At 44.3% G+C, this 23,672-nt stretch overlaps 2 protein-coding genes across 3 annotated transcripts; one reads left to right on the top strand and one right to left on the bottom strand.

Moving 5' to 3' along the window:
• Positions 1-393: 393 nt before the first annotated feature.
• LOC125774779 (GIGYF family protein Gyf) lies at positions 394-21,287 on the bottom strand. 2 transcript variants are annotated; one of them, XM_049444996.1, is made up of 8 exons: positions 20,021-21,287; positions 8,773-9,740; positions 8,538-8,693; positions 5,715-8,457; positions 3,161-5,644; positions 3,008-3,082; positions 2,778-2,932; positions 394-2,685 (listed from the first exon to the last, which is right to left on the bottom strand). In XM_049444996.1, exons 2-8 carry the CDS (start codon positions 9,406-9,408, stop codon positions 2,560-2,562), a joined length of 6,375 nt encoding a protein of 2,124 aa, XP_049300953.1. In that variant the 5' UTR covers positions 9,409-9,740; positions 20,021-21,287; the 3' UTR covers positions 394-2,559. The 2 variants fall into 2 exon arrangements, with proteins under 2 accessions (XP_049300953.1, XP_049300954.1); XM_049444997.1 differs by having other exon boundaries at positions 20,974-21,287.
• Positions 21,288-21,535: 248 nt separating this feature from the next.
• LOC125774808 (aprataxin-like) lies at positions 21,536-23,323 on the top strand. Its single transcript, XM_049445046.1, has 3 exons — positions 21,536-22,198; positions 22,268-22,493; positions 22,555-23,323. Exons 1-3 carry the CDS (start codon positions 22,037-22,039, stop codon positions 22,734-22,736), a joined length of 570 nt encoding a protein of 189 aa, XP_049301003.1. The 5' UTR covers positions 21,536-22,036; the 3' UTR covers positions 22,737-23,323.
• Positions 23,324-23,672: the final 349 nt, after the last annotated feature.

Below are 23,672 nucleotides of genomic sequence, written 5' to 3'. Positions count from 1 at the left end.
ATGTTTAATAGTACGTCATCATTACATTTGTAATATGTTACATTTCCTTTTAAGACTAATAATTTTTCACAGTATTTTATTGCGTACATGTTGATGATTCTTGATATCGTGAATCATTCCCCTTAATTCTTCCGACCAGTCTTAACCCAGTGCATTTGTTGCATTGCATTGCCATACCAAACGGATCATGCATATTGCGGGGTAACGACGTAGATCTGCTGCTCGACTAACAATATTACATTATTCACAGGTTTTGTTGTCCGCTCAAGTCACATACTAAACTAAAAAGACGTTGCAATAATGTTTCGTAAGCATTAGCTTTAAACCATTTCAATTCTCGGTTCAGATGGAAGCTCATATGTGGATTCATTTAAAACCGTTGCGCCACTGTCGTATTGTTCCTTACATGATCTTTATTTCATAGCAAGAAATGTACATACAAATAAAGAAATTAAACAAACATAAAAACCTACACTACTTCAACCTCGCAGCAGTGCAGCAGCCAGATGATGCTTCATGTTGAGGTTTTAAAAACTTTGCCCCACTCTCTCAAAAAGTCACCACCTACCAAGCGCAGATGATAGAGTAATAAGGAGAATAACACCAACTGTAGTCTTACCCACGAGAATTAGGTGTTTTTTTCATTTGCTCGATATGCGAAAACAAACAACCCTATGAGTATTGAACCATGAATCACGAAAGCAACATGTATCGAACTTAAAACGATAAAAGGAAAAACAAAACAAAAGGAAGCATCGCGCTCCAGACACTTTTTTGCCTTCACTGTATGTGTTGTGTAGTAGAGTTCAGTCGCTATAGGATATTCCAAAACTATTTATCACCTGTGTACTAGCTGCTTTCTTTCGTTTATTTCACTTCATAACATTAGATGTAAATCTACAAGCATGAATCGTTTCCCTTCCATTCATTTCCTTCGGTCAACATAGTTGCAAATCTATATTATTCCATCATGCTCTGCCTGGGTGGGTTACATGAATACCCCGTTACTCAAATCAGCTTGCGTGTCCCAACAGCTCGCGCTTGCGATGGAAGCACTATATTTGTGTTTTCTCCTTAATACGCAATCATCCTTGCACTTTCGCTTCTTATCTGCCCATCTCTATAAGTATCCGTTGGCGAGTCTGTTTACATGAACGAGACTAATGACGATACGTAATTTAAACATATGCAGAGACGTGGCAGTGTGTATGGGTATGCACTTTGAAACATATCTTGTAAGTTTGATTTCGATTAGCAGTCATTTTCAACGATAAAGATGTCCTTTACAAGGCGCACTAAAATAATCAACTCACTAGAACGCAACGTTTTGCAGCAACACATGTGTAGCCATTTTATAAATTGGATTGTTTCGCTGTATCCTGCAGCACGTGTCATACCGTTCATAATAACAAGTTTTAATTTATGTTTAACAACACCGCATGATGGAAAACGGTTTCTCCATGCAGTCGTTACATAGGGCAGCCTGGTTTGAAGCTGTAGAAATGCATCGCAAAACAAACACTCGAATATATAAGTTTATCTGTTGCATAAATCTTACTGAAACTATCCAAAATATAAAACCAAAGTCGTGTAGGGTCGACAATTTTAGCAAGACGAAACTGTTCAAATTTGTAAACAAATGTGTTGCTTTAATAACACATTGCATTAGACGAAAAAAAGCTGCCGATTCGTCGATCCCGATTGTTTGCATTACGATCGTATGAGCGGAACCGATAGTTCGATTGAATTCCTAAATCAAAAACATCTCAATTCTATATGGAAAAAGCATTGTATGCACAAAGTTTTATCATGGGAATATCGTAAATCGTAACAAGGCAAAGCTCGTGCAGTCTTGCTTTGTTATGATTTACGCAAGTGATGACTTTGGACAAAAGAACGCATAGATCGATCGGTAACATACTTTTTTTCTCCATTCCTAAACAATCAGACTCGCGTGCGAGAGAAAGACGGTCTAATGAAGACTTTAGCCCAGAATGGATAATATTTTAAATCGTGCATTGCCGTTTCGGTTATTTCACCGGATCCATCGATAATGCGTATTCAGTCTGAGTAATTCGATTTTGTTTAGTGTACATGCAGTATTGTACGCATTATAAGTTACTTATACGACATGATACACAACAAAAACGAACTTTAGTAAACAGTAAACATTTAGCTTCGAAAGGTGCGAAATAATTTCACCTGCATATCTATCCCTGATACATGCACTAGTAGTATGCATATTCCGAACGATCCATGAGTGCTTTTGCTCGATTTATTCAACCAAAGAAGCAGACTGTTTTCCAAGGCGTAGATATAAAGGGAAACCAATCGAAAACTGGGGGGTAAAAAACCTGCTCACATCTGCTTTTGGGAAAGATCGTTATTGCTACACACTCTCTATTGTGTTTGGTATAGCGTTTGTTTTTATGCACATCACCACATCAGATCGCGTTTAATCACACACGTACGTAAACAAACGCATGTATAGTTGATGTTCCTGATCTTCTTAATCTCCCTCTCTCTCTTTCTCGCTCTCGATCAATCTGCATCGATCATTTAAACATTATCGCCATAGTCTCGTTCGCCAACATTCAGTCGATCCGGCGCAGCCGTTACGGAGAAGCCCAAAATCCGGCTATCGAGTTTCATCATTTTATTCTTTTTAACTTTCTTATTCTTACCCTGAAATGCGTACAAAACAGGAGATGAATATTAATCGTTAGCCAACCGCACTGCATGCGTACAGATTAATGTACAGCAGAATAGGATCTTACCTTGGTTTCTTGGAAATCATTAGACGATGGGTTTATAGCTGGTGCCGGTTTGCACATATCGTCGATGTGGGCATTCTTTTGGCGCTGCTGATTTTTGTACTTCGAGCGTCTTTCCAGGAACTGCTTGGCAAATTCCGAACACTCTTTATTCTCTCCTAAACAAGCAATCGAATCGAGAGATGGTTTAACTTTTTTCCATCCACCCACTATCAGAACCGCAATCATCTTACCTAAGTATAAACGGATGTAATCCTTCACCTCGAACGGTGATTCGATGTCCTGTAGAAATCCGACGAATGTTGGAACTGAAAGGAAGTTAATCGGTGTGATAAGATGTGCATCTCACTCGAAAGAGCCATACTACGGTGCTATACTATACTTACTGTCAACGTTGCTGTTTAATGAACTCAGGGCGCGAGTACACCAATCGGTAAACTCATTAGTCGGCTCGTTCGGATGCTTCCTATCGTCCTTTCGGTCATTAGTACCGCCAGTCACATTGCCATTCTTACCACCGCCAACGGACTTACCGGTGTTCGATGAACTACTTCCTTTCGTAGCGCCCTGCTGCTGTTGTTTCTGTTGCTTGGCAGCGGTCACAGTCGACGAGGAGCTCGTGGTAATGCTGCCCATTGTTTTACTTTTGCTCAAAAGCTGTTGCTGTTGCTTGCCGGCAGCCGCCCCACCACCAGTTGCGGTCACACCAGTATTGGATGGCTGCTTGCGGGCATTGTTTCCACTAGCCTTACCAGCGGCAGCGACAATTGAAGCAGCAGTTACAACGCTGGGCTGCGTAGGTTCCTCCCAGAAGCCACCGGAGCTCACGTTATTGCTAAGCCCGGCAGAGCTTCCACCTGATGCTCCGCCCAGGAGGTTGCTCGTTTCACCGGCACCGTCACCAGTCCAGGCTTTAGTTGAATTGAAGTACAGCATGCTACTGCCGCCACGAACCTGCCACACAGCTGAGCCCGTACCAGCAGCACCGGCACCACTCAGCAGGCTGGCCAAATTATCCTCCTTCTTGGCACCCTTTACACTACCTTGTGCTGCAATAGCAGCCACCGTCAAACCGGACGCATTCGCGTTTTTCTCACGAGCCCGTTCGGCCGCGGCCGCCTCCTCCGCTTGTATCTCCGCCAATGGTTTCACCTTGGCCGGCAACAGATTTTGGGCATTCCACTTCAGTCTACCGTCGAGCAACTGCGACTGCATCTCAAGCATTTGCTGCTGCTCCTGTTGCTCCCGCATGCTGTGCTCACGGCGAGCCAAGAGCGCACGTTCGGTTTTTTGGATCTCAGTCAAGCTTAGCTTGCTGTTGGCAATCTCTGCCATCGCTCCGGACCATGGTGCCGGCACAGCTTTCGGGACGGAGCGTTGTTGTTGCTGCTGCTGCTGCTGCTGCTCTTGAATTTTCATCGCCTCACGGCGCTGAGACTCGAGCAGCTTTGCCCGCTTCTGGGCCTCCAGTTCCTCCAGCAGTTTTTTCTCCTCCGCTAGCTTCCGCTTTTGCTCTTCCTGCTGCTGCTTTTTCAGCTCCTTCTGGCGCTTCTTTTCCTCCATCTCTTTTTTAACGATAATAAACTCGCTTTCCTCCTCGCTGGTTATCGTAACTTGACCATTGCTGTTGCCACCCGCTACAACATGATTGTTCTTTTGTTGCTTTTTCGTTTTTTGATTCTGCTGCATCGACACACTCGTGCCAGTTTTTTCCTCTGCTTCAGCATGATTGTTTACCTGCTGCTGCTGTTTATTACTTTGTTTCTTAGTATTGCCGGACTGTTGCTGTGGCAATTCTATGGCAGTGCTCTCCTTTTTTTGATTCTCTTTTACTTGCTTTTGCTGAATCTGCTGTTGTTGCTGCTGCTGCTGCTGCAATTGCTGCTGTTGCAGTTGTTGTTGCTGCAACTGTTGTTGTTGTTGCTGCAACTGTTGTTGTTGTTGCTGCTGCTGCTGCTGTTGTGGTTGTTGTAGCTGCAGTTGTTGTTCTTGATGTTGCTGTAATTGTTGCATTTGATGCTGTTGCAGTTGCTGCTGTATATGTGGATGCTGCTGATTTTCTTGCAAATGCTGCGATTGTTGCAGATGATGCTGTTTTTGTTGCGCAAGTACGTTTTCTTGGTGCATCTGTTGCAGTTGTTGCTGTTGTTGCTGTTGCAAAAGCTGTTGCTGCTGCTGTTCTTTCTCCATTTGCTGTTGCTTTTCTGCCTGCTGATGATGCTTGAAGAGTGAAACTACTGATGGTGCTTGTGGTTCATTGGATGGACCACTACCACCCAACAGCAGTGGATGATGACCAGCGAGTGCCAGATGAGGTTGCTGTTGCTGCTGTTGCTGCATGATCGACGCAAATGAGGCACTAGTGGGTGGTGGCAGATCACCCCAACTAGACGCCGCTCCAACCATTGGACCTCGCGGCACTAATCCAGATAGTCCAGTGCCAGCATTTGCGGCCGCCTGTGCCTGTCCGGCACCCGATTGTAACCAGCCCGCTGGTGCGCCCATCATTTCACCCGTCGATTTTGACGGTGGCTGATGATTCGGAATTTGTTGCGTGGATTGCTGATTTTTATGCAATGATAACTGCATGAACAACGACTGTAAAGGATCATCTCCACCCGGTTTTCCCGTGGTCGGATGCGGTTGCGGCTGATGTGATTGGTTTGGCGGTTGTGGTTGCTGTACAGTCGGGCCACCACCCCCGGATCCTAACAGTCCACCGCGGTTCAGCAAAAGATTGTTTGGTCCGAGTGGTCCAATATTTTGTCCCGCTGCTTGGTGATTAAACCCTATGCCATGTATCAACTGGCCCAGTGGGTCGTGCCCCGCTGCAACAGCTGCCACAGCGCTCGGATCAACGTTCATGTTACCTAAAATTCAAGCAAACGCAAATTAATTCAGTTCTGTATTTTTTCGCGACATCCTTTTTTTATCGCTTACCCAGCATTGGTCTCACTCCGCTGCCTTGAGTTGACTGATTGAATTCGGGTAGGTGCAATTTCAAGAACGCGCTATTGCTATGACTGCCCGGTACCGATTTTTGCAGCTGTTCCATCATAACGTGTGCCGGCGGTTGTTGCTGCGGTTGAGGCGGTTGTAGCGGTTGCCCTTGCTGTTGCATTTCTCGCAGCTTCAAATTTACGAGCGTATCCTGACCAGACGGCATTATGCCGGCTGCTCCTCCAGCAGCGCCAGCACTAAAAATGCCAGTACCTCCCTGTTGTTGCTGCTGATGGTGTTGATTTGTTCCGGTAGTATTACCGGCGTTTCCCCCAGGTAAAGATGAGGAAGGAGATATCATGCGTGTAGGGTCGGTGTTCATCAATTGATTCATTTGCTGCGTGATGATCATGTTTTGCTGTTCTGGCGATAGTAAATTCCAGCCTTCCGAGCTTTGAAGCTTCTGCAATACGATATTTTGCTGACGCAGTAAATGTAGGCCGGGCACGTTGGGTCCACTGTTTGGTCCGGATCCACCAGAACTACCGGGATGCAATGGCACCTGTTGCTGCTGTTGCTGCTGTCCAGGCCCTTGACTGGCCGATTGCTGTTGATTCGGTGAAGGCATTACGTTGTTTCCATTGGCACCAGAAGCAACTGGCTTCGGCTGACCCTGGGACACCGCGTTGGGTTGTGTCTGTTGTTGCTGCGGCGAATGTTTTGCTGCGTTTGCGCCAGTAGATGCTTTGAACGGTTGTATAACCGCCGAGTTCAAAAACGGTATACCGCCGCAAAGCGCAACCAGTGTGCCGAGCGTATTATACACCTCGTCGCATTCGCGCCGCACCGATAGCGACTCGTCGAAGTAACCGGCCCGGTACCATTCCGTCATTTCCGCCGCTTGGAACGGTCCCTGCACTTTACCCTGTGGATCACAATAGTACCAGATGTCCGAGCCGCGCGGTGGAGCTGGTGGTCCCATTAAGTGATGCAACTGTGCCATAGGATTGACGCCGGCAGCTGCCGCAGCAGCAGCTGCCATCGCGGCCCGGTTGGCAGCCACCGGATCGGACAGCAGCAATGGATTGACGCGTGAAAGATTCCCATTCCCGAAAAGTTGTTGCATTGGCTGCAGCCCTTTGAGCGGTGGGAGCATGTTTAACGCCATGTTACCGGATGCCATTGTAGCGTTTGTACCGGATCCACCCGCTGCGGACATACCAAAGACAGGCGACTTTCCGAGGCTACTTCCCGCGCCGGCTAATCCAGCGGAGCTGGCAGCAATGGAAGAGATCACCGATGGATCACCGTCAGTCGCCAGAAATTCATCATCCATGATCAGTTGAGCAACCATATCGTCTGCCACTTCCTGCATTCGATCGACACTTGTGCTGGATGGTGATTTTTTCGGCTCAACCCGTTTCTCGTGCTGCGGCGGCAGCTGTTGCTGTTGGGCGTGATGGTTTTGACCATCGTTGTTGTGGTCGATATCATTCCCTTTATCACGTTCTCCTGCTGTTGTCGGCTGCTCCGTAGCGTTTTTCGTGCCTGAGACGTCGTTAGTCTTCGCCTGCCAAGAAGGGGAATTCTGTCGAACATCACCATCCAGCAGCGCCGCAGATGCCGTACCGCTGATAGTTGATGAAACGGAAGATTCAATAGATTCGCGCGAGGAAGATATTCCTTTCGCCGAATTCGATTGAACAATTCCCGAGCTTTCGCTCAAAGCAACCGATTCGGGAGACGACTCCAATACCTGATGGTTTCCGTCTTTACCCACTTGTCGTTTGCTTCGTGATTGCTTTTGCTGCGCATCATTGGCGACCGATTGTAGGTTCTCTTCGTCATCTTCACCTTGTTTTCTATCAGCTAATGACACTTCTTCGATTCGGCCACCACCGCCAACATGATTCATGACTTTTCTCGTCTCTCTACCTTTAGCAATTGCTGCCGTAGTGGAACCATCGCTTCTATTTTTACCCGACGTATCTTCCGTTCCGTCCCGGCGTGATTCGCCATCCTGCTCTACGGGTTCTTCCTCTTCCGCTCGGCGTCGAACGTCCTTCGATCGATTATCATCCTTTACATGATTGTGTGTCTTGTTGCCGTTTGCGTCACTAGTAGCGTTCCCACCATACCGGCTAGTAGCCGTACCACCAGCATTACCGCCGCCGCCGCCGCCGTTCTCACCATCATTATCGGAATCATGAAATGCGCCGGTCGCGTCAAAGCTGCCTCCGAAGTCTGACGGATTCTCCGTTGCCCACTCGGGCAGCTCATCCGTATCCCAGTTCGGTCGACGTATACCTCCCGGACCCATCGGGTGGCCAGAATTTAAATCCCCAATACCGCCGCCGCTACCAAGACCACCGCCTGACGAAAGGCGTGATTTATAGGGTGGGATTATTCTGTCACTTCCACCGCTACTATTCAGTCCACGCTCGAGCCCATGATGGGAGGAGCTGTCTTCGTCGCGCCAGCTGGTAGATCTAGTCCACTTCTCGCGCACGAGGCCCGTAATACTGCCTGGAGCGCCACCACCGGATCGCCAATCGCCCACTCCGTTACTGGTGATACCGGCGCTTTCCTCATCGGTGCGGGAACGACGCCAGCTCTCCATACCACCGCTAGTGCGCACCACTCGCGTTCCATACTCCTTCCGAGGGCTGGATGACGAATTGTTCCACTCAGTATCGCCGCCGATCCCGCCGGTTCCATTACGTTCCAGCCACGGTCGTTCACCCTTGTTTTTGAGATAGAGAGAAAAAGGAAAGTCCGATAATGTTTTGTGTCACGATGACATGAAAACACAGGATCACTTACTCTTCCTACGCCCCTGGATTCATCTTCGTAGAAAGAGGACGACCGTTGATAGCTGGTGTACAGACCCCGTCCGCGGCCACGTCCACGATCGACCGATCCACCACGTGCGCCACGACCAGGAATACCAAGCGAAACACTTCTCGAAGGCCAAGGACGCTGTAAGAAAAAATGTATATACATTTTGAGTGTAAATGTTGCCTCAAATAAACACGCAGTTACGGAAGTTATTGCTTACCCGCGATTCCGGTTCGACGATTAATTCTTCCTCTGGACAGGGTGTCAGCGCGAGCGGTGGTTGCGGTTTATCCACGAACAAACGCTTGAATTGCACCAATATTTCCGGAGTTTTAATCGTTCTCCCGTCGAACAGGGCCAACATTTCTTCGCGTCCGTAGCGAAACTCGGCCAACGGATACCGGATAGCGGTAGCGGTGGCAGCAGCTCCCGACCCGTTCCCACCATTGTTAACAAGTGCGCTGCCTCCACCGGAACCACCGCCAAACGAGCTATTGGATAGCCCGCTACCACCAGTACCGTTGCCGCCGCCGCCGACGCTACCACTCCCAATAGTGCTGCCGCCACCCTGCGGCAGACTATGCTGCGAGTGATGCGACGAAGAGTGCGACGACGACGGCGACTGCGAATGATGATGCGGATGATGCTGATGATGCAATCCGACTCCGCCGCCACCACCAGCATTGTTGACGACAGTGCTGCCGCTGCTGCTGCTATTGTTGTTCAGCATCGTATGGCTGCTGTGGTGACTGCTGCTGCTGCTGCTACTGTTCGTACTGTGATGGTTACTATTGGGATTACTATCGGACGATACCTTGCGTAACCAGGCAGGCCCAAAGTTGATTGCGTCACCCATCCTTGCACGGACACCGGCCAGTACGGAACGAACCTGGCAAAGGCCTACTAACTGTGCTGTTCCCCGGGACGAGCTGCCTGTTCAGCCGCAGCAACCGTTAGACCAACTTTTCCAAATTGATTATTAGCAGCAGAACTCGGCACACAGGATTAGATCCTTGCTTTAGGCTTCTGGATTTCGTACCAGAGATTGACCAGGTACAGGTAATTTCCGATACCAATACAGTTTACGTCGAACACTATTCCTCCTTCTCTCGAGGGAGGCTTGCTGGAGGGGAGGTTGGCCGTGGGGATTTCCTTTCACCAGCTACTTTTTAATTGCAGAACCGCCAGCTTCAATATCATACAACAAACATATGCAAAGGAAAAAAGAGAGAAAAAAAGCACAATAATCAATTAAACGTGTAACACATGATGTAAATTTATCAATTAAAATCGATTGGAATTAGTTTCCTCAATAGAAAATCTAGAACCAACATCAATCCAGCTGATCACATTTCTTCTTCTCAATGATTAATTTCGTAATCAAAAGAAAACTCATATGACGGCTACCCCGAACGGTTTTGTACAATCAAATGGCTAGACATAAACTCGACATAAATTACTAAAACACGGCCGTCGCCGATTACGCATGTCCGATTCCTTCGCGACCGAATCAATTGAATGCAATTGTAAACATTAACTTACGATCGCGTGATCGGTGGGTGCCCTAATAGAAAAAGCACACACAGTTTTAACCGATTCGGTCCGCGCCTCGTGTGGGGTTTGTTGTCGCATCAATCAATATTGTTGAGGTCACAGATGAAAAACGATGCAGCTACAGGTTATGATGAGTAGAGGTTGTGTATTTATTTCCATGTATACCATTTCAATTCGGACAAATGAAGACAATTGCATGAGTTCTCATATGTTGTCGCATGTATATAATTTGGTCATTATTTTAAAAAGTCCCTACTTTTTTTGTTCAAATTATTTAACCAAATGTCTAAAATTTTACTTTTACAAAGCATTCTATAAAACACAAAAACTCTCTCTCTCTCTCTCATTATTTTAAATAATTATTTACCAAAAACTATTTCGTAGTTTGAAAACAAAGATAAAACTTGTAACACACTATTGCTTTGCTAGCTTAACTGAAGTACTTATGCCACAGTGTTAAGCCTACTGAATGCTTTATGCCTTAGAATCTTTACGTACGACGCTCGGAGAGCAGGTTTGATATCGTTTCACAGCTGTTTTGCTTCTGCTGCCTGTTGCCAATGTCTGATACGAATCAAATAATGAATTGCCTTATCGAACCCTATTATTCACCACGGGGTGCATGATTGAGCGGACCAGCTAAACAAATGTAAAGACGTCTAATGATTTTGCGATAAAGCTACTGGTGCGCCTTTTATGCATACATGCGTGTACGTGCACTAGCCAAACATTCATAATCTGTTAAAGAAATACAGTTTGTTTTGAATTTCTTGTACTGCTGAACACAACTAACTCATCTTCAACATAGTTTTAATTGTTCAGTTATTTACTGGCTATCTGATACAAACGCCTGATTTTGTAATATATTTACCTTGCGCTATATGGAATGTATTACCGTATTATTGTTTGTAGTTTCTTATACTATTTGCCCTGATTTTATGATTGTTTCCCTTTGTTTCGCATATTTTACGCACCGGAAATACCAGCTCTTGCTCGGTCCCTCGACCCAGCAACAAAGAATCTTTATGATAAACTATTTTCTTGCCTAGCTATTACTGTTGTAGTACGATCTTGCGACATTCGGTTCAATGTCATCTGAACATTGTACTACAGATGCAACTGAAGAAAGCGTTGAATTGGCTCTTCCTACATCTGCATAATGAAAGTTTGCTTGTTAGTTCCACAACTGTTGCCGGATCTCTTTCTGTACTCAATCTAAACGTAAAGTTTTTCCAGAGCATGATACAAAAGACTAGACACCAAATTGTACTAAGCATTCCTAAGTACCTAAAACAAACAGTACGTTTGTGGACAGTAACAAAAATGCTACAACGGCACACATTCATCAGCCGATGTACAAAAATAGTTTTCTTGAATTATGTCAACCACACACAAGCACACATGGCCACGTTAGGTCACGTGAAAAAATGTCTTCTCTCCCAAAACCAATCATCCGCCAAGAGTTAAGACCAAGCTCATGTATGTATATGGGCCAAACACATGTTAATTTTTAGAGTGTTGCGTGCACAGTTCAATGCGTTCTATTCATGTGTGATCGTTTTGGCATCGTCAATGATTTTCAGCCGGCAAATGTGTATGCCGCATCTTCGACTGGGACAGAAAGCGATAGAAAATCTTCTGTTAAAACATAAAGCATTGCTTGTTACACAAATCTCAAATCAAACTGTTGTTGTGATCAGTACGGCATTTAAAGGGACTCTATTATCGGTGAAATGACTTTAAGTAAAGGGCACAGCAACTTTGCGAGCAATCAAGAGGCGATAACTAATCTTGTCGTATTAACGAAACATATACAAATATGTTTAATAGTTTGGAAGCGATTATTTTCCGTCACGTTTTCGAGAGCACAATTCGTTCCTGTTCAAAATATAGCCACAAGTTATTCAATCTAAACTTCAAGAGTTCAACAAAAGAAAAACACCTAACATAAAATGTTTTGCTACTCAATTTTAACATTTCTGCAGCAACAAATAATAAGCTCAAATTACATTATCCATGTGGGTATGTTTTGAATTTGTCCAGGCCGGAAAGCCAGTAGCAACACATGTCTATAATTGTGGCACCCTTATTTTAGGCCAATGAAACCTTACAAACTCGGTTGAAGGAGGAAACCACGTCAAAACGAATGCTTGCATTAATGACAAAATTCGTTCACATTTTTCTATCAAGATTTACAATGGCAAAAATATAACTACGGTATAAAAAAATTCACACGTGCCCAAAAAACACATTTTTTAACAAATGTGAAAAATACGAAAGGAACAAGAAATACGTAAAAAAACTTTAATTTATCTCTCAGCAATTCAACTAACACATGTCAGTATAAACCAGAATCAAAATGATTTCCATTTCTTTATGGTAAAATCTCCAACCAGCTTTCAGGCTTACTGCCAACCATCAAGGGAATTATTACCGACATCTTTCCATCCTAATTATGAATTATGAACGATTACAGTAAAAAGGATGCTACCTCACCGTACATCTGGAATGTGAATCCTGCTGTGTTCCGCGAAGATCACCGCAAAATAAGGGTAGATAATAAGCACGGTGAGGTGATACGTTGCAAAGCAAAAAGAAGGGCTTGCGTGAGCATCGACTGATGCGCTAAAGAAAATAACCTCTTGAGACGTTCATTGTTTGCTCTAACGTATGCTGGTAAAGATGACCATCTTTTACATGTTTAAGCTCTTCTTTTTGTTCCCTTGCAGCGCAGCAATGCATTGTATATCGATAGGACTTTCCCTATACCGTTCGTTTACAAGACTAAGCTAATATCTAAGGTATAATTCAGATTGTTACGATATATGTTCGATTTTTAAGATAATTATGCTTTTAAGATGCATTTGTCCATTACTCCAGTACATTATTTCCTTCTACAAAAAAACCCCTGACTGCTAACGTTTCAATACTTTTCTCTTGTTTCTCCTACTTTCAAAGCATCTGCAGCCGTTTCTTCACCTTCCGGTTCCGGTTTACTAAGCACTTGCAGCTCTTCTGCTGTCCGTTCGACATCACGATCAGTGCCGGTAACGATGCTACCAACGGTACCAGCACCGCCCATGGTTCCAGTGTCGCCATCCGGTATCGTTTTCTGTTTACCAAAGTTTTCCCCATCCGCTATCGTTTCCGGTAGCTTTTGGTTGTGCGTTTCCGGCAGCAGCAGTGACAGCACACCGCCGACGAATGCCAGCGCACCGAAGATGAGCAGCGGCAACGGTTGCCAGTAGTCACCGAGCAGATTAAAGTACGGTGCCAGTATGCCACCGACACGGGCACTCGTGGACGATGCGCCAAGTGCCACGTTACGGATGACGGTCGGGAATTGTTCGGCCGAGAACACGTACACCGTACCGTAGCTCGAGGTGATAGCCATCTTGCCAAGCATCGCCAGCACGACGATTAGCCACTGCTGCGACGAAGGTACGACCATCGTTGTCAGGAGCATCGTGCCGGCGAAGATCATGCAACCACACAGGATCGTTCGCCGACCCCAGCGGTTGAGCGTGAGCAGCAGGAACGAATAGGCAGGAATTTCTACTGCGCCACTGATGACAAAGTTCAGCAGCGGATTGCCGCCGAGATTGTTCGTGTTCCAGGACAGCCCGTAGTAGGTAAGACTGTTCACGAACCAGTCGAAAAAGATGAGCATCGCCTTGCGGCGCAAGTTGGGATGCTTGAAGATATCCAGCAGCGATGGTTTCGGCTCGTTCGTATCATCCTGCTGCTGGACTTTGTCTTCCTCCAGCAGCTTGTCGAGGGCTTCCTGTGGTACCGTAAGCTTGTTGCAGCGGGCTGCCTTCTCGATCAGCGTAATTGCTTCCGTTGGACGTCCGTTCGACAGCAACCATCGGGCCGATTCCGGAATGAACCACCAGTAGCAAAGGAACAGTATACCGGGCACCGTTAAGGCTATCTGAAGCATTCGCCAATCGTGAATGAAGTACGCGAAACCGGCCGTCAGCATGTAGCCGACGGAGAAGAACATCATACACACGACTCCGGCATACAGTCGATCGGTTGGGCCTACCATTTCCATGGCAATCACATACGCCACTAAGAATACACCGGACGTGGTGGCGCCCACCACCATGCGGGCCAGCGTGTACGTGAAGAACTCGGGCGCGATGCCTGCCAGCACGCCAAAGATCACCTGGAGCACTAGCGACGCAAAAAAGATTGGCTTCCGTCCGTACTTGTCCGAGAGGTACCCGAAACCGATGCTGCCCAGCATCACGCCCACCATGAACAGCGAGTCAGCAGATGCACGAAACCAGCTGCGATCGCACACCATGTCCCATTCGGTGACGGTACTGCTTTCAAACTTGCTACGATCGTAAACCCAGTGATCGCACGGACGAACACCAGCCGCCGGCGTTCCTCCGGTCCAGTAATCATCGGTAAAGTTCGCATCGAGATAGTTGCACGTGGAGTACTTGTTCGTTAGTGTATCGATCGGATAGGCCATAGGGAGTCGTTCGTCCGATAGCGGATAGGAAGCATTCGCCAGCTCGTACGGTAACCGGCACCGGTAGTCTGGTACCGCGAGCAGAAACACACCGGCCAACTTGTGGAACGCACAGGATATTGCCGGTAGACATAGCAACACGTAGATACGCCGCTGGTACCGTCCGAATCCGCCGAGGTACTGCAAAACGTCATCGTAGGCCATTTTTAGTGCAGTAACCGGTATGTTTTGATCCCCACCGCGTATGTCAAATTCGGCGTCGTTCTATTCTTCCGGAAGAATGTTCTCTCTCTCACAAAGCGGGCCCGTATATCTCTCTTTCGATGTCTCTCTAGCCGTGGCTTTTCAAAATTATGCTACGAAAGCACGTTTTACTGTGCGCTTTTCGGCTTCCCTTGCGAACCGGTCACAGTTTCTGCGCAGATGCACGACGTACAGAGTCCGTTAGTTATTGCCTTGGGGCTTTTCCGGCCCTGTATCTTGCTCACCGCTTAGCACATGAGGTGATTTTCTTCATCCGAATTTCTCCTGCCCAATGTAAAAGGGCATATGGTGGCGAGTCTCTGTCAGGAAAATGCATTCAGGCGTGTCTCTCCGTTGCCACCATTCCATATCACGCCACCTCTTTGGTGTGGCTACGATTTTCGCGATTTTGTGTGAAAGTTTTTTTTTCACTTCCTTCCCCTGTTGGCACAAAAACGCGTTCGCTGGTGGTTAAATATCAGTGCTAATGGACTTGGACCAGGTGGCGCCGTGCTGAGCACGGATAGTGCTTTTTTCCTTTTTTTGTAGTCTATTTTTTAATTACACCAAACCAACGTGGTTCGCAATGGCAGTTGAAGCACTCTACCGAAACTGACAGAAAACGTGTTTCGATTGGTAATGCACTGTGACCTGCCGTAGACGATTGCTCGGGATTAAAATTACATCCAGTAGATTTCCTCTATTTCTGTCGTCCACTAGGGAGGTTTACAAATCGTAATGCTCGTTCTGAATGGGATTTTTTTCACAATGCTGCCAGTTTAATACCGCACCCGGACAATGTTCAACAGTTTCTTATCTCGTATTGAACACTGATATTGTCGTAAAGTGTGAAACTTGGCAGGGGGCACACACATAAACTATCGGTTTTGTGACTCGGCCAGGGCAACACTGAATGCCTGACCGTAAAACCATGCAAGCCTATACCAGTGCTGTAGTTTCGCCGCGTGTTACTGTAATGACTCGGGAAAACTCGCAACTGGCCCTGCCTGATTTAAGCACATCCTCCTCTATCTTCGTTCTCTCGTGCTACGGAGAGCGCCACTTACAATGATGAGAGGAAATGAGAGAATTCGTCGAACGAAACGGCCACGACTACTACACACACCAGAAAGCGCGTAGAATTTCATAAGGGTGGCGCAACGTCAACGAATCCCGATACCTCCCCGGTTCTGCTGTTGTTCCGCGGTCGCGCGGATCCACCGACCGCATGTTCAATAGCGCGCACCAACACACGCAACGTATATCGCGCAAACTTTAAGGCCGTCGTGTGTATGCGCCCCTATAGCCGCTGCTGCCATAAGGGTTGATTTTTGTTCATGCTCGTATTTCTTCACTAGAAAAGACAAAGAGAAGAAAGAGAAGAAAAATATCCCATTCTCTCGCGTTATGTCTACTTCCGTCTTTTTACAGTGTTCAACCGGCAAAGAAAGGAAGGGACAGCCGCAAAGGTGAGAATAGAGATAATTTATCTAAAGATATGACGATTTGTTGAGTTTCTCAAACTGGTTAAAAGTTTGTTGATTCTTCAAATACTCCCATCATGTGGGAAACCCAGACGGTGTCGGAGACTAAACAGACACAGATACAGAGCGTTAAGTATTTGCGCAATCGATTACCCTCCATCGTGTCTCATAGATTCTCTCCCATTCCTATGCTAGACGACAGGGAACAGCAATCTATGCTACAGATTCTGATAGTTACCTCAACGTGGAGACGAAGTCAATGAGATACATGTATTGAAGACTTCGAACTGATAAACTTCTAATATTACTGGTATTATACAATAGTTATACAAAATTGGTTGGACACAAATAATTGTTTAATAATAGCACTACCTAAAACGTTATTCAACATAATTAGCCGACATTCGGTGGCTGTCTGTACTAAGTATTCCCTAACTATTTACTTGCTCCTGTTCCTGAAACCGAAATTGCACCCTTATATCGACATGAAGACATTCAATAACGTTGCTAATCCCTGAGGTTAGAACAACGAACCCTACATAAGAGAACGTTTCTTCTCTCTTTCTGATACCGTGCCTTATACTATTCGCGAGAGACACTTAGTCATATGCAGAACATACAATCTTTGTCTTGTTTTTCTAGAAACATAGGCACAATGCAGGGTAGAAATTATATGCTTGGGTTTACATCAATATATTATGATTCATGTTTAACAACTCATAATGACACAAATCTGTTACCAGACTAAAACACAGTTGCATGCGTTCAGTGTGAAAAGCTTAATTTAAAAGCCCTATTACTATGCCGGCAATTGGGTTATGAACGATATAATATTACATTTTGGTAATACGACTATAGCTTTTAATTAGAAGTAATAAAATGTAGGGACTTTGGAAGTTCTAAGTTAATTCCCTGTTTAGACATTAAATAATGTAATTCACCGAATGACCAGTTTTAATCGAACGATTACTTCATTACTACTTCCATTTAAATTATTTTCGTACGGCAATTGTTGGAAACGCTACCAATGGTTGAATACATTCTATTAACTTACTTATTTTAAACATAAATTTATTAAACCCTAAATCAGTTCACTTAGTCCAATTGTAAGACACATTAGTTTGGAAAATACAATCTAACAAGTTGTGTATGAAAAACTAAACACATAACACTGGAGCATTGCGTATTAAATACAGAAATTGAACTTTCTTATCAGAATAAGAAGCATACTAATGTTAACAAACAGAAATCCTTATTTGAACGTACACCATGGCGGTAATAATGACACTAAAACATAAAAAAAAACTACAAAAATTGCATTGCTAGTCACAATATTTCATTACTCAATTAACTTCCGGATTCTGGGTGTAGTGCAAAAATCAAAGGTCCGCTTTCTCATCTGACATTGGGATACAACACATTGTTATAATATGTTGTATCGATTTTTTGGAAAAACCACGCGATATGCTGTGATTGTATGGTTGATCTTGGAATGAACAGCGGTATCCAATCCGCACCACATATCGTTTTAATCTGTTTTTCTTCCACTAAAAACGACAGTGTAAACATTAGCGGGGTTGATTATTTGGGGTTGATAGATCCATTCCATGTTTGTTGCCACATAAACACAACGCGTTGTGATTTTACGCAATAAATACATTGCACATATACTTACAATAGGCAATGCAGCTAACAAACGAGCAACGTAACACTACACAAAATAGTACAATTATTCGATAAATACTGTTTTTCGAAGCTGTCAAGAAATCTTTCTGCTTTGGTAAGGTACCTTTCTTTACGCGATTCGCGGCCATGCGTTTGGAAGACGTTTGGCCGCCCGCACGCACACACTAGCATATCATAAGCGTTTACACCATCCAGTTGAATTGCTCGAATCAGCTGGGCTACCAAGTATGGCAGCACGCTCTATAAAAGCATTGCACAATACAGCAAACAATTGTTTTTAATATCAATATTCGTGCAACAGACGACTTCAACGAATATTACGTCACACGTCATTATTAATCAATGGTAAAGCAAACAAACAACTTTTTCCATTGATTTCTAATGGACTACCAAAATTAAACTAACATTTTGAGTTCGAACTTCGATATTACAATTACTCCATGATCATGACCATGATCATTTGATTGAGTATTCTAATAATTATTCGTTCATTGGATGAAACAAAACTAAGATTGATCAGTATATCTTAACAGTTATATATGAAAATACGACGCATACACTTAACAACGGCACGATACTAGTCCATACATTGAAACGTTACTTTTAGGAAGGAACTATACTTTTCTATTAACTATTCACAGCTGCTTTCTATCTATGTTCGTTACAATATCAAAACTTGCGTTATATATCGGAAGCGATTACGCCTTTTAAATGTACCGCAGCTTCACACATTCGATTCTAGATTCTTTTATACTACATTCTCTGACATCTGGGGCAGCTTAACGATACGAGTTGTTTAAAAATAGAACGCCGCCAGTGGCGGAACACCGTCATGAAGCTGTAATGCACGGATATACGATGCTGTCTGCTCAACCATTAGCCCGGAGCCACGCATGGGAACAAAATCACAGCAACGCAAACGCTCCCTTTTTAAGGTATATCAATTCGAGTCACTTGGCGAGCTCGGATGTCGCGCATTTGCATGTTCCACGGTTCGTCGAAAGCTGGCACGGATTTATATCATAATTCACGGTGACGTCACATAACTGTCAAAGTTTCATCCACGTCCGCGTGATTCGGAGCCCAAACATTGATTGCACCGAATTTCGCCAGCAGAACGATTGTAGCAATTTCAAGCTACCACTAGGCATGTTCATGGCAATGCATAATCATAACCGTAGGAACTGAACCCGTTGCTTCCTTGCTATTGTAAACATACTCTCTTCCATGAGTGAACTTGTAGGGCAAAGCCGCAAACACAGCTTTCGTAACTGTACGATAAGTTTGACGTTTGACTCACCTAAAATGACAGAAGAAAGAAACATTGATCAGAAAAAACGAACGCAATCGTCGTGACAGATTATCTGAGGTTATGTGTTAGCGAACGGAACAACGACGAGACGAAAAGGTCACTGTTTTCAGGCTCTAGATCATATTGCTACCCCACTATATGCCTCGTAACATATGTAAATACACTTTTCCGGTGCAAAACATCGTTCTATACAGCCCTCTTCGGGAAAACAATACGATTTCGTGGCTGCCAAAGAAACGACACTGCAAGAAACCTGGCACATATTAGTAGGAACCAATTTAGCAAGACACATTGATCGAATACTGGTGTTGGTGAAGGAACTGCTTTGGCAAGCAGCACGCAGCATAATACGAAAAAGTGACTACTGGCCACCAAGAGCATTTAGCAAAGCGTGCAATAGTCACGAAGTTGCTTCACCTGCCTTAATATCTTTGCAGCACTTAGAAGTATCTTTTAGACTTCCGGTACGCAAAATCCTTTATGGTTCTTTGGCATAATTTAACAACATTGACGGACTACTCCAACACACACATGTTACGTTTTCTTCTGTGTGGCTACATATGCCGAAATTGCAACGTAGTACGTCTTCCTGAATATGGTCTACGCAAACCTTTCTTCGTGCATAACCATGGTGCTGCCGTCAATCCATTTCGACTCACTGAAACATTACCGACAAGGAATCCGCGTTCGTCCGTATACGTACCTTTAAACCGCCCCGATCTTCTCCCGTTCCACTGATGGGGATGGCTAGGAAAAAGTCGGAGCACTCGGTTTCTAGACGGGTATTTGCCGTAACTTTTTTGCACACAATTATTACCACGACGGAATTTGATTTCCGCAATTTCAGAATCTGATTGAGAACCGAATTGTTAGGAAACGAAATCGCGACCACGATGGGACAAAACGACAACGACGACGACAACGATGATGGCTACCACGAATGGATGAAGAAAGAGAATAAATTCACTATTGCTGGCTCTTCGGTCTGCTTCACACTTTTCCCTTTCGGAGCGCTAGCGATATCACACACACACACGCATTCATGCGCTCACTTCACACGCTGTTACAAACACACACCAACGCAATTCAACAGGAAAAAACACAACACATTCACCACCACTACCTCCCCGATGGACTGCTGCACACGTCGCTACCACGCACACCAGTACAGTCACTGATGTTGCCTCTGCTCTTCACTCAGTACTACACCACTACAGCGTTAAAACCTACGTTTTCGTCGAACCACATGCTGAGCTGCTGCTGCACTTCGTTTGCTTTTGACAGACTTTTTGCGCTGCTTCTTTGCGTTTATACAGTATTTTTCGTTCCGTTGTTCGTGATAACTTTGCCGTTTCAAAGCAACGAAACAACGCGTACGCTACCTTCACTAACGTCGATATGCGAATAAACAAACAAAATCAACTTTTCACCGTACTTCGTTTCAAACAGCTCGCGAAATATAATGCAGCCAAGCCGTTCCACACGTGCAGCGCAAAATCACACAATTGTGTAGAGTTTTTACATGCCTTTTTGCGTGTTACCTTTCCAGAGCTCAATTGGAATGGGTATACTGCGTGATGTGTTGAACTTCTTTCATGTAAAATTTCAACCAAAATTTTCTTTCAATCATATTACACACACTATTTGTGTACTCACCCAGTAGCTGAACAGCTACTGGAACCGGAACTACGTGTTTCGCAAATTCCTGCAGCCTTGTTTCCCAAAGTACCCAGGGATCTTCCTTCGCTATTCGATGCCTGCGTACACCGCGATGCGGGATACTGTGGCGTATTTCCCGGAAAAAGGGAATTGGTTTCGTTCCGGAACAATCGGATATCGAATGTAGCTTTCTCCGTATTGTAATGCTTTTAAATTCCGTTTTGCTTGCAGAAATACAGTTGAAATTATCCGCGTTTATTGTGAGAGCAGAATTATCGCCGCCGACTTCGACAACAAAAACACCCAGAATGAAAAGTTGATGGACGCTTAAGCTCGGATTGCACACCGCCGACATAACGGTGACTTCGACAACGCATTGGGCTCTCGGATTATCCCATTAAAATGCTTAGTGAAAGGTCTAATAAAACATTTGAATGCATATAACCAGTAATATATTTTCGCTAATTCAAAACATTCGCTTTCTAACTGATTGTAGTTTAGTGGAAAACAGAATTTTATCGATACACGGCAGTATGTACGTCATACTTGTATCCAATACTTAATGTTGTGTGCTAACCGTGCAGAAAGCAACATGACAGCAAAGGTTTTCATTTTGAAATCGCATTTGTTTTTTTCATTTCATTTCATTTTTTGGTTTTCCAACTGATCCGCAGAAAATCCACACTCGTCAAGAATCTTTTGGTTGGAATACTAGTGCAGAAAGGGAAATTCTTCAGCAAACGCGATCAGACAAATTTATTCCTTTCTTAATTTGTATGTACCACTCGTCGATGTAGCAGTCAGATTGAGATTTTGAACCCAGAACACAGGTGTACGTATATCAAGAACAATAATATATTTGCTGCACGGAATATGGATTAAACAGAACATTCGAAGGTGTCAGGATTAGCAAGAACAGAGAAAAAACTTTGAAACTGCAATTCATCAAACAGGATATCCGTTCGCATTTTCAAAACGATTGCTGTTTTTTGAAGGACGGTTTGACGTTCCCCTACAAGGGTTGACATTTCTTTAGCACCGTATCGGCACCGTTTCGTAAATGGCATCACAAGCTTGGACCGACGGGCTAATTCATGCAATAAACAACAAAGGAAAGCAATTGTTCGTTTCTGATCTAGCCGTAGTCATCAAAGATAAATATCCTAAGGCTCTTCATCACTTCCTCGTACTTCCCTGGAAGGACATCGATTCCGTTTATGATGTACGTATTGCGGAATGAAAATCTAAAATCGGGGATTGATATGACAATTACGTATTATGTTTATTGTAGCTTTCCGCAGGAGACACCGTATTGTTGCAACATATGTACGACCTAGGGCTGAAAGCCGTCGGGACAAGTGGATTGGCAGCTGATCGGTTTGATTACGGCTATCATATGAAACCTTCAATGAGGCGCTTACATTTACACATCATCTCGAAGGATTACCATTCGCCTTGTCTTTCCCATCGATACCATTGGAACGCATTTAATACGGAGTTTCTAATCAAGCACGAATGTACGTAAGCAAAATGGTGTATTTAGCAGCTCCATTGAATCAACCAAGCATTTATTTACAGATGTGGTAGAAAAACTGCACGAAAAGGGAGGTATAGATCGGCCTTCCATGCAGTACATTATGCAGCTTCTTGAAACACCATTGCGTTGCAATCAGTGTTCGTTTCGGCCGAAAAAATTCACCGACCTCAAGCTACATTTACAGCAACACGTGGAATCTGAATGCGGCAGTACAGCCAGCTGAGCCAGATAGATAAAGCATACGAGTTCCAGGATTGCCACATGCAGTGTGCAGGACAGATTGCTGCATCTTTCGTCATTTCGGCGGAATATCTTGCTAGAGGGGAAAAAGCTTCAAGCTGGCTACGGTGTTAAAGAGATTCGAGGCCAAAACAATATTCAGATATACTGATCGAGATGGCACGGGGAAAATTTCTCTATGGGATATTTTATATCTGCTTTGATCGAGGCAAATGCCAATATTTCGACAAAGTGCCCCTCAAAATAGCAGAGGAATTTTCCAAGTATTGTTTCCAATGCGTTTTTGCTTCCATGAAGCAACACATTTAACGGGAGTTCAGCGCAACAGGTACACAGCAAGGAAGAACGAAGCTTGCGCTAATGCTAGTTTGAGAATTGAAAGTGAAAAGAACCAGTTCCGGATAAATGGAACCTTTTATAAGCTTTGTCCAGTGAGAGCTTTTCCAGCCATGTGTGGAATGGGTAGAAAGCTTAAAGTCGAATTTCAAACCGGACCGTTCTAGTCGAGTCAACGTGTGTAGTCCTCTGTTTTTGTGTAACATTCCTTAGAATTACATATGTTTAACATGATTTTTAAATTTTACTCACGACAAAAAATTAAGAATAACTGAAAGATACGTATGAACATTTATATAAAGAATCCTTACAAGATATTTGCGAACTGAAGCTATCTTCAAATGAAGAAGTATTACTCCTAAACCAAAATGTGCTGTCGACGCATTGAAATTCCCCAAGCAACAATTAGGAAATATGTTAAATATTTTAATTTTTCAATAATTAAAAGTGTTTTATTAAACTTTTTGGAATACAAGCGATTATAAAATATTTGAAATAATGTTATTAACCTTTGTTTTCTGCTCATTACTTTTGTAAATGTGCAATTTCGTTCTATTGTCTGCATATTTAAGAAATGTAGTTA

The sequence above is a fragment of the Anopheles funestus genome, chromosome 2RL (genome assembly GCF_943734845.2).
Source record: "Anopheles funestus chromosome 2RL, idAnoFuneDA-416_04, whole genome shotgun sequence".
NCBI lineage: Eukaryota > Metazoa > Arthropoda > Insecta > Diptera > Culicidae > Anopheles > Anopheles funestus.
Note: the sequence above shows the minus strand (reverse complement) of the source record. Positions and strands in the feature narration are given on the sequence as shown.

Bases quoted from the DNA above. Each gene is read 5' to 3' on its own strand.
- LOC125774779 (XM_049444996.1), bottom strand. From the start codon at position 9,408: ATGGGTGACGCAATCAACTTTGGGCCTGCCTGGTTACGCAAGGTATCG. The intron at 8,694-8,772 runs GTAAGCAATAAC...TTTTTCTTACAG, and splicing joins TCGTCGAACCGGAATCGCGG to CGTCCTTGGCCTTCGAGAAG. The intron at 3,083-3,160 runs GTAAGTATAGTA...ACTTCCTTTCAG, and splicing joins ATTAAACAGCAACGTTGACA to TTCCAACATTCGTCGGATTT.
- LOC125774808 (XM_049445046.1), top strand. From the start codon at position 22,037: ATGGCATCACAAGCTTGGACCGACGGGCTAATTCATGCAATAAACAAC. The intron at 22,199-22,267 runs GTACGTATTGCG...TGTTTATTGTAG, and splicing joins ACATCGATTCCGTTTATGAT to CTTTCCGCAGGAGACACCGT. The intron at 22,494-22,554 runs GTACGTAAGCAA...ATTTATTTACAG, and splicing joins GTTTCTAATCAAGCACGAAT to ATGTGGTAGAAAAACTGCAC.